This window comes from Saccostrea cucullata, unplaced genomic scaffold (genome assembly GCF_032062105.1).
Source record: "Saccostrea cucullata isolate Sc308-1 unplaced genomic scaffold, CSIRO_AGI_Scuc_v1 ctg138, whole genome shotgun sequence".
Taxonomy (NCBI): domain Eukaryota; kingdom Metazoa; phylum Mollusca; class Bivalvia; order Ostreida; family Ostreidae; genus Saccostrea; species Saccostrea cuccullata.
The window spans coordinates 357,893-369,541 of record NW_026935400.1 but is presented as its reverse complement, the minus strand read 5'-3'; the positions used below and the strand labels follow the sequence as shown (position 1 = coordinate 369,541).

The 11,649-nt window shown below is 33.0% G+C and overlaps 1 protein-coding gene across 1 annotated transcript; it reads left to right on the top strand.

The window, feature by feature from the left end:
- The first annotated feature begins 7,275 nt into the window (after positions 1–7,275).
- LOC134242716 (hemagglutinin/amebocyte aggregation factor-like) lies at positions 7,276–9,825 on the top strand. The gene is made up of 4 exons (XM_062724845.1): positions 7,276–7,494; positions 7,581–7,712; positions 8,503–8,626; positions 9,550–9,825. The coding sequence occupies exons 1-4, from the start codon at positions 7,371–7,373 to the stop codon at positions 9,749–9,751; spliced, it is 582 nt and encodes a 193-aa protein (XP_062580829.1). The 5' UTR covers positions 7,276–7,370; the 3' UTR covers positions 9,752–9,825.
- Positions 9,826–11,649: the final 1,824 nt, after the last annotated feature.

The window sequence follows — 11,649 nt, the reverse complement described above, 5'->3', positions numbered from 1 at the left end:
ATACATGTATATGACTTTGGTCGCATTATAAGGCTTTGTTTATCTTATGTATACAAATCGGTTATCTACAATTAACTCGATTCCTTTTGTTTATTTAGTGCATGCCAGGTGTGAATCTCTCGCTTCAATGCACGCAAACCCGTAAAGACAGGTAAAGAGCATGGTTAGGAGATAAACAATTTAAGACCGGGATTACGAAAGACTAACATTTAAAGAAACACAATGTCAAAGAATTAATTAATTGATAATTTTTTTTAATTTCAGAATTCGATAAAAGTAAAGAACAAATATTGATAATTATATTTTACGGAATTAAATTCTCTGTTTAAATGATATTACACGTGTTGACATTTCACCAAGTCAGGCTCAAACACGGCTTCCATTCCTCATAATTAAAGATTTTTTTTCATAATTAGATATTATTGATGAAATGGCATGATAATATGGTTTATATTCCATCTGAAATATGTATATGATTCACTGTTGAAGAATGTTACGTATATGGTTTATTATCTTCTTAATTAATCTTCATACTTATATACATGTAGGTACAGTACAGTGGCGGATCCAGAGGGGAGTTACGGGGGTTGCAACCCCCCCCCCCCCTTGGATTTGCAAAAAAGAAAGAGAAATAAGAAAGTTCCAATTTTTTGTTGTGGTTTTACTATAGAAAATGTAAGGTGAAAGGCTAATGTTGTAATATATAAAGAAATTCGGTTGTAAAAACTAAATAAAACCCCATCCCTTTACAAAATAGGATTTTTCAGGTTCGGAGATTTATTTTCCTTTCTTTTTCAAAAACTTTCAGGTAATGTATACAAGTACTTTTTCCCAGATTGATCAACGTCCCACTTTCAAAAACCACACTCCACCCTGTATCGATATTCTATTGAGTTATTTAACTATATGTATGTGTACAACGTACGTTTTAACTGTTTTCGCCTTCACCCCCCCCCCCCCCCTTTTGAAAAATACTTCAACCTCCCCTTTGAAAAATTTCTGGATCCGCGCCTGCAGTACATGTATTTCATGATGATGTGATTTATTCTTTAATGAAATAACATGAAAACATAAGAATATGAGTATGGTTTATTCCCTTTAATACCAAAAAAGCCAAGCACGTGTAATTAATGAAAATGATAATTTTTTTAATCGTCGGAAGAAAAAAAAAAGTAATTGAGATATGAAAAGTAAAGACAATATATGTTAACTGGCTCGGCTTTTTATTTAATACGATCAAGTTTAAAAAAAAAATCTTTTTTTTTTCTTTTACTTTTCTTTCTTCTTTTTTTTTTTTTTTTCTATTTGTCATCGTCGGTTCCGACGATGTCTATTTGTTTGTTTTAAAGGAATTAAAATGCACATTAGTGTTACCTCGAGGAATGTCTTAACCACCAACCGCTTAAGATATGTGGTAAAAAAATATTTCTGCATGGGTGTTTGAATACATAAAACACAATTAAGTTGGTAAAAATATGATCGTTTTAAACATGCCATTCATAGGCGTCGGAACCGGAGGGGGTGGGGGTAGGGAGGCTTAGCCCCCACTTTTTTGCAAAAAAAGACATAATATAGACATCGTACATTGGGGCGTAGGTTTAACCCCCCCACACACACACACACTTTTTCAACCGACACGTTGCAGTTGAGTTTTAAAAATGGGGAAATGGTAGTGTTTGGAAAAAAAAACTGGCACTGGAAGAAGTTCTATCATAACCCCCCCCCCCCCCAACCCCCAACCCCAACCCCCACGAAATAGAATTTTCGTGTATTGACAATTGACACATTTTCTTTTTTTGCTTGTCAAGAATTTTTTTGTAGGTTTAATTTTTTTCTTTCACTTAAGCCCCCCCCTTTCAATTTGCTTCTGACGCCAAAGCCATATATGGCGTAACTGATAAAGAAAATACATTTTTGAAAAATACAAAATTAAGTAAAGAAATATAGTTAGTACATTTAAATTAAAGCTTTTCATACAATTCTGATCACGGAGGACACCTCGTTTCATCTCATAATACGATTTTATCTTCTCTGTAATGTTATTTAAATCTTTTGTATTTTCTTCCGAGAATCCAAATTAAATTGTGATATCTTTATAACGCAATTGACTTAGATTTTGTAATTTACGGAAAAAGGTCTATCTTTATATAAAGAAATGATACAAATAATAAGTTCTTATAATTTTAGTCTAATAATTTTCATTGTACATACGCCATATAATAGAGTTATTTGTGTACAATCTAGTTTACATTTAGCAGAAACAGAAAAACGGAGCTACATGACAATATACAAGTAACTTTTCTTTTTCATAGTTGTTTGTATTATTGGATAAGTATTATAGAAAAGATATAAGGCATACATATAACATCTTTTCTTGTTCTTTGTCCAAGTTGATCAACAAACTCTCTCTTTCTCTCTCTCTTCCACGAAGAGGAAGTCACCTCTATAAACTTTCTTTAATTTTTTGAATATGTGTTGTTTCTCTGCTGTTTTTCTTATTTACATCGGCTTAAACCAATAAACGCAGCAGATTGGTTTAGATCTTTTGAATGTATCCCCCCTATAACTCCGTTTTTGTTCCAATAAAAAACAATCAATTGTATATTTTTATCTACTTAGAAAGGGCTTGAATAAATCTTTTTCAATGTTTTAATCTTTAAATGCATACATGTCAATGAGCGCATTCTTATTAACTGTTCTCTCCATTTCTATTTGTACAGGCATATACATATATTCACACGGTATGATGTTCATAAATGGATTTAGTTCATTAAAGAAATCATTAATTTACAGTAAATAGTTGATTTATTTAAACGAAAAACATTCTTTCTTGTTTTCCTGACACCAGCGTTTCTTAAAATCACCTAAGATATGACATGTCAGCAGTCATCTTAAAGTTAGGACTAAGATTAGGAGGTCTCCTAAGATAGGATAGCTTCGATGGCCTCACTTAAGACTAAGATATGTCGTAAGTTCGTCTTAAAGAGATGTCTTAGTCCTAAGATAGCTTCATAAGCATGCCTGCAGTTTTCATTTTAAATTAAGATTTTACATTCCCATCGAGTTCTAGAGCGGAAATACACGTTTTATCAGAATTAAAGTGAAACGTTTTCTTCTTTTCCAAATAATTATAGTTTTTGAAAGTTCGTAAAAAAAACCCCATTATATCTATAGGAAAAGTCATTCAAAGATGTCTTTTGAAAAATCAGGTAGGCGATAGAACAAACGTTCGCGGTTGCCTTCCCCACTAGGACTCCTTTGTTTGTTGAATACATTCAACAAATTGTTAATTAAAATATAGAAAATTTCATACCAAGCAAATCAAGTTTTTTGTCTATTGTTCACTGCAGGGGAAGGGGGGGGGGGTGAGCAGACTTCACAATGCTATTCATATAAATAGTAAAATACAGATCTGTGTCTGTAATACATTTCTTCTTCAGTGTTATTTTTACAAATGAAAACAAATGTACTTGTACTTTCGTGCATAAATAAAAATGAGTTGAATTTTATTCAAAAGTTTTTAGCCGTGTCATTGAAACATTTCCAAGTTGATCATGTGCATGTTTTGTTGACATATAACATTAAAATAAAAAATAAAAAAAAAAAAAAAACTTCACCTGACGAAGAAAAATAATCAACAAACGGGAAACACTTTTCCTTCGTATTAAATGCTAAAATTATAAATTCCCTTTTTAGATCCGGCATGCACTCGTTTCCCATTATGTTCTTGTATTTTAATTTATTAATATAATTATTTGGTTTAAAAAAACGCAACTACATGTATGGGTGTTTAAAAAAATTGTAAGGAAATTAAAATATTACCTAATAATTAAAGTATTTTATCGTAAATATAATTAATCTATCAACATTATCATCTGATCAGAGTGGTCATGTGTGCTTACGGCGATTCGCAAGACTGCGCAATTATTCGTATCGATAGAAGCCAAGTGTGTCGTAAAACAGCACGATGGGGGTATGTAAACAAGTTTCACACCTTCTTTTGTTTACAAAGAATCAAAATAATCAACTGGAATTTCGTGGATTAATATATTTAAATCAGAGGCATCAATAAATATATAATGTCTCTGGTAAAAAGACCGCATATTTCTGACTTGAAATGTAAACATATATGTTGTCTTACGATTAAATCCTGCTGTATCATATACGAAGGTATAAAAGAAAGAAGAAAATTAAAATTAACAGCCAATATTAGATATAAATAGAGAGTTTAATAGGGTGCTTGGTTGCCCGGAACGTTTTTTACGGCCGGAACCAATCTTACGCGGGCCGGAACGTTTATTATGGCCCGGAACCAATATTATAGGTATTTAGCGTTCCGACCGGAACGCTAAGTTACCCGGAACGTATATTATGCGACACCGGGCAGGTCCATGGTAATTTCTGATGAGGGTTTTGGGAGGGAGGGAGAGTTCCAGGAACCTAGGTTTAAAAAATTAAAGACTTGATCTTTGAATTTTTTTTTTTTTACGTTTTTAATTGTCGCCCACGGAGTAGTGGTTTGAGTGTTTACAATGGTGTCGCTCAGTAAGGAGTTGATTCTTACGTCGACGTCGCAGGTTCGAATCCGACTGCAGAATTTTGGAGACCAGTCCTTCGGATGAGAGCTAAAACCTAGTTCTCGTTTTGCAGTATGATATAAAAGGTATGCTGGCAGAAAAAGATCCCTCACTGCACAATGACCATGATGGGTGTCGAGTTCTAAAATTTGCAGCCCTCCGCAATCAAGTGTTGGCGACTCAGTATGAGTGAAAAATTCTCGGAAGAAACGTTAAACATACAAACAAATATTTTGAATTATTTTTTGCATAACAATAAACATGATGAGATGATCTATTTAATTTAACTGAAACCAAATCTGAAATTAAATAATGAGTTTACATGTAGTACTACATGTAAGACAGATATAAGGTAAAAAAAAATTCACTTTTCAGAATACTCTAAATTTTTAGTGAGTCATTTCCCTCACTTGTCTCAAAAGTAGTTACGGCATTTTATTTTAATTTTTAACAGAAATGGATGAAATTATGAAAATACACATATCTCCATTTTCGTATCTACATGCAGCGAAAAAAATCAGATTTATTTTTCAAAAAATGAATGATTTAAATTACTTAACCTTCATGGAAGTCGGTAAAAAAAATTGTTTTTATCTCTCGGATATATTAGATAAAGGAGACCGGTCCATCGGATGACCTGGCGTGAAAAAAATTCCCCATAAATGATTCCTCAATGGCCCTAAGTGCCGAGCATGGGACATTTGCTCCATATGAGTGAAAAATTCTTCACTGTAAAAAAACAACAAGTTAATGTCACGAAGAAAACTAGTAGATTCACTGTCCATAGAATCACTACCTTAATAGTAGTTTTACCAGATATTGGTATATATTTACTAGATAAGATTAGTAAATTTAGAATTGATGAGTAGCTTTCACTAGGTATCTAAGTATCTATACGACCCCCGCTCCACAACTCACTATCTTAACCAGTAAACTGAAAGTTTACTAATCACGACCAACGCTTTACGAAACACACTAGTTAAATTCACTAGGTTTTTCTTTCAGTGTTGAGAGAGACGTTATATAAACAAAATACAAACAAACAAACATACGATGGCGACCATGCTCTCTTTCTTCGATCACGCATCGGATATCTTCTGGTTGGGTCTACAAGTTTCACAAGAGCTTCGTTCAAAATCATAACATAACGGTCAACTTAGCACCTAGATTGTAAGTATCGTTTTCTATTGAAGGGACACCAAGTCTAGTCTACAAATCTTAAAACCCTAATTTCAGTGCAGAATGGTTATATTAAATGTACTGTAGCGCCATTTTTTGATATGATTTTTAACTAAGCTGCCGGTATGTGTGTAAAATCTAAAAGTACATGTACTTGACAAAAAAGTTTTAGACTTTAACCAACCTCGTTAAAACAAAGGATCGTAAATAGTTTTCAGAGTGGAACAAAACAATCAGAAATTACAAAGTGCCTAGGACTAAACCAATGTACAGTTTGTGCAGTGATACATGTATCAGGAACGGGGAAAAAGAAAGAAAAAACTGCAGGACGAACGATCAATTTTGAGGTTAGTAAAACAAATCTGTCGAACCTCGGAAAGAAATAACTGCCAGCTCCAACCAGTTTCGGGGAAATACTGTTTCAGAAGTATTTGTGAAGAGATGTTTGCTTCGAAATAAATACATGTATAACAGACGAGTCGTAAGAGAAAAACATACGAAACCGAGATGTGAACGTAAAAAACAAGTAGAGTGGGCCAAGGGGAAAAGGCATTGACTGGAATCGTGTAATTATTTCTGATGAATGTTTATTTAATTCAATTTTGTTTTAGCTTTAACAGGCTAAAAGTAATGAATTGTGTGAGTTTTTTTTCAGATTTTAAAATGCAGTTTTCTTTTGAATTGCGAAATTCTTACTGTGTTTCTGACAATGTTGCCTTTCGTATATACGCCTCTGTCAAAACATAAATTAAAGCTAATCGGACACACGCAATAATACATATATCAAAATGTTGTTCTCTGATAATCTTCAATATATAGGTTGCAATTTGTCAGAGATATGAGGGAAATGACCAACATAGGTATGTATAAATGAAAAATTTTGATCTCAATGATTCTAGTCTGTTTGCTGGAATATTATTCATGTTTGCGAAAGGATATTATTGCAGCTACTTGACGAAGAAGGACGTGCATTTTGCAAAGTAAAACATTCCAAGATAATAGAAACGTGAACATTTGTGTAAAGTTGTATTTGTTCTGAATAAGGCATATCGCAAAGATTAAATTAACCTATATTCGCTTTGAATGAAAATGACGAATAGTGACGATAATAAAAATTCTACAAACATTGTGCGTATATAAGTCTGTTAAAATGGCAAAAACACGGACCCTGTAAATCACAGAGGTGGGATCAGATGTCTTGGAGGAGGAAGCATCCCCTGTTGACCAACACATCCGTCGTGTGCTAATTTACTAGTATTGATCAAGTAGACAGAACATTCCATAGTCAAATTTAACACAAATGTTAAACAAAGCTTTACAATTTATATGACATACATTATTCAAAATACAATCTTATAGTAGGTTGGGGTTGCTTACAAGGTCATTAAATCGACCATAGAACATAAAGAACATCCAAAATTTGAACAAATAAAAATTACTAGTATATAAAACAGTCGATACGGCAACATCTTTTGCAACATATACTTTCTTTTAGGAAATAATATACCGTTTGTTTCAGTGCTCATAATTCTTCTGACAGTGCTGTTAAGAAGCTGTGACTCAGAATGGACATGGGTAAACGATTACGATCAACATTTCCGATTTGAGTGTACAATGGGTCAATACCTAAGCGGCGTGCAGAGTGCTTTCAGCGACTATCACCATGACCGGAAATTTAGAGTTCAATGTACCCCTGATTATCGGTCCTATATTCATTACTCCTACTGCAGTTGGACAGGTATTCGAACCAAAGGTTTATCGCGTAACATCATGAAAAATACCCAGAAGAATTGTTCTTTGTTTGCTAAATATTTTCTGTTGCAGATTATGCTAATGAAATGGACATGCCTTTAATTTTTCAATGCCGAGACGGGGGACTTATAAGCGGAATAGAGAGTTTCCATGACAACCACTTCGAGGACAGAAAGTTTAAATTTAAATGTTGTCATTATAAATGTAAGTAGACAATATGTATGTTCCTATTTATGCTATTGTCATCTGTCAAAATGCTTTCTCTCATTTTCTAAAAAAGTGTTCACGTTATGTTGAAGGTTTTTTTTTGTTTTTAAATTTTAAGTGATAAGACACTACAATACTCAGAGTAAGAGAATTTATCATTTAATGTCAAAAAAGAAAAATAACTAATGATTTTTTTTCTGGCTTTGTTGTTCAAATGTATATTATATTCAAATCTTTTCAGTCATTGGCCACTCTCTGTTTTAGCAAATTAAGTATGGATTTTTTTTCATAAATTAAGCTTAAGTTATAATTTAATAAATGTTCAGCTGAAAATTCAATTGATAGGTTTATTTTTCATTATAATAAGATTTTTTTTTAATGTGATGGAATTCTCATTGCTTCCTATTTAAAACAAGCAGGTGGATATAAGTACAAAAAGTAAATTTCAAATTATATTTGCTGCCACCTACAGAGTGAAAATTCAATGTAGCAGGACTAAACATCACAATTTGGACCATATTTTTTTATTCTAGATTAACAACATGTATATTCCTTTGAAGCATCCTTAATATTAAAAACACACAGGTAGCCGCCAAGACAGACCAATTCTTATGATATCGTTATCATTTTAAGATCGTGTTTCCTACAAAAATATGAGTGCAAGCTAAACATATATCTTTCATTCCAATAGAAAATTGTCGTTTGTTGTACATTTTAGATCTAATTTGAAGTACAGAAAGTAATGTAAAAAACTAATTGAAAGGCTAATTTAGATTTTCCCCGACAGATATGTGTACATACGACTGCTTCTACACAGGATGGTTGAACTCATTTGGAGCATATTACAGTTATGAAGTTCCACATAACCATTTCGTGAGAGGAATTGTCAGTTTACATAATAATGTCCCAGAGTGAGTAATGTTGTGATTTTATATTTTTGCAGCATTGAAAAGTCTTTTTTATTGGCACAATTAATATTTATTTCCAGTCTAATAAAATAACAACCCGTTTAGTTTTTTTTCTTTCAAATTTTAGCCTTTGTTTTTTTTTTCCTCCCAAAATTTGATAACGAATTATTTCGTCTATATAATCAACAAGTGTGACTGGTTGACAATAACAACTCTCTTCCGTATATAAGTTTTTTTATCTTAATTTTACTTTATATGTAGCTTTTTGTACAGCTATATATCTCTCTTTGATAAAATGCTGTTAATATATCATAAAAATATCGTTTTCCCGCCATTTTAGCATATAATCAACAAGTGTGACTGGTTGCACTGCGCTCTATGTTTCCCATAAGAAAAATCATCAAGAAAAAGGCATACTTTTTTGTTACGTACCTAATGTCATTTACAGCTAGTGAGTGCATATAATTGTGAAAAATATATTGGAAATATTTCTTATAATCTCTCTTAAATATCAATTAAACATATTTGAAATTTTAAAATGTTGGTTGGCATCATATATACTCCTTTAAATGGGTTCATATGCTATACTCTGATCAGAGAATCGTTTTGTTCAGTTTATTTTTTAGATGATCACTGTTATTTCCCCCAGTTTTAAAGAAAGATGAGGTAAAATAATAAGGGTTTCCTCGTACAGTCACGTGATATAGTGCTGCAAAAAGTAAAAAAAGAGTTGAAATGTCTATGGATCTACAACGTGAAGGGGGTTCATTTTATATAATAAATTAAACGTATTCGAGACAATGAAAGTCATCAATAAAAACACAACCCCTCTCAAATATATTCAGCATATGTTTAAACTACATCATTAAAAATGCTAACGCTTAATCGCTTAATTAAACAAATCAAATCCTTCTAATTTTTTTTAGAGACAGAGTCTTTGATTTTGAAGTATGTTCCATTAACTTTGATTGTGACCACACTTCTCCGACAACTACCACATCTACCACCACCACCACCACCCCCAGACCTACCACCGCCAGAACCACTTATGACGTGTTTCTGCTTTCCATGGTGCATGGAGACCCCCAGAAGTCTGTGCCGATCTTAGGAAGAAGGTCACGTGCATAAAATCTTCGCAAAAATTCTATACTTAGAAAATAAATTTACCAGAAATTATCTAAAACTATTTTTAACAAAATATAAAACCCATGCTTTCATGTTTTTCTTTCAATTTTCCCTCTGCTTGTGGTCTTAGAATTCAAGTGAGTAAATGTTTTTTTTTACATAGGTTATTTTAATTAGAGAGTATGGGAATATATACTCAAAGGAAAAGGAAAAGAGGCAAAAATACTGGTATGCAAATTACTGAAAGTCACCAATTGTGCTATTATGGCTCGTGAGCTCGTCAACTTTGTTTCCGATCTCTCACTTACACAGGTACACATGTGCGAAGTGTATCTAATTTTTCAGCATGTTAACCGCAAGCCCAACAAAACTAGAGTTTTCAAGACTTTCCCTTAAAAATCATATTATCCTACCCGACTCCATAAAGTTCATTTTCCAGAAACCGAATATCTCTGGGACTATTGATTGTTTGTTCTTTAATGTCTTGTGTGACAATTCACTCAGAGCCATTGAACAATCAGGGATCTTGATCATGCCAACGCCTGCCGTGACCAAGGGCTTCCGTTTTTAAGGTCTTATCTTTTCAATCACTGGCATTTGTTTTGTTTATGGGACATCCCTACTTATCTTCACCACAAATAAGTAGGGGTTGCCACGTTTACGAAACACAATAATTATTAGTAAAAGAAAAATAAGTAGGGGTGCCCCATAAGTCCCTGTGCTTTCAATTCAAATGCCGAGCTCTTGGAGCGGTAGTTTCTAATTTTATTGGCTTAAGTCAGTCGTGGCCGGGGCTTCCGATTTCACCCTCTCTGGGACTCAACGAGTTTTGAAGGCGTTGGCATATTTTAGCTTCTCTCGACCGATGTCTTTTTAAGAATTGATTATAATAACGAGAAAGTTGATGAACTCTATGCAATGAGAACGAAGGCTGTGTTAGATGCACAGCGGAAGCATGGGAGACATTTTTTATTACTTTTGGGTACTTTTACAAAACCATAATTTATCTGTTAAAATCATATGAGATTTTGGCTTTACGTTGAAGAGAGATAAACTTTAATTCAACAAAACAATGCTGAAAAATACATTCGAAAAATTAACATTAAATCACCTTCAAAATTTACCCCGCAAAAATGCACACTACTGGACTTGTTTCGGATGCATGATCTGAAGTAAATTTTCCAGATTAGAGAGGAGGTTAGTTTTTGGAGCAGTTGTTTATAAAAGAGACTACAGCTCCTACGTTAATCAAATCAATTTGCAATAAAGATTCCTTTATTGATGCAATAAGTTGCGTTAAATGCTGGATTTGACCTATATTTTCCAAATTGAAGTTTTTAAATAAAGTTATTACGAAGAAACAGTAAGGTTTATCACAACCAAACCTACAGGGATGAGGCATCAAGGGGATTAACACTCTCACAATTGCTTCAGATGCTGCATTTGGCTTAAATGCAAGCCCAATCAGAGGAAAATTGCATACATTTTGCATTGAGGGAAGAACTCCACCAGAATACATATTAGAATGGGACTTGGTTTTTACAACTTTGTTTGAAGTAAAAAGTTAAATCTCCAATTACCTATTTGTTCCTTTGTAAGAATAAAACAATATCGAAACTCCAAAACAAGGATACTTTTATTTGGATCCAATGTGAAGATATTTGAAATGACAAAAAGTATAAAAATTGAAACAACGAGATAAAATGTACGGTATCTTTCTATACCAGTATGGTGAAATCAAAAGGTTATTGCAATTAATTGTTCAAATTTTACTTAGCTTCTTTATTCATTTACATCGCTTATTTTACAAGTTGCTTTCCTTTAAAAATTTTTTTAAAAACTCGTCTGTGCATCAACAAATACTATTCAGTAGTAAGGGTAGAGTTCGTACCCACGGTTTA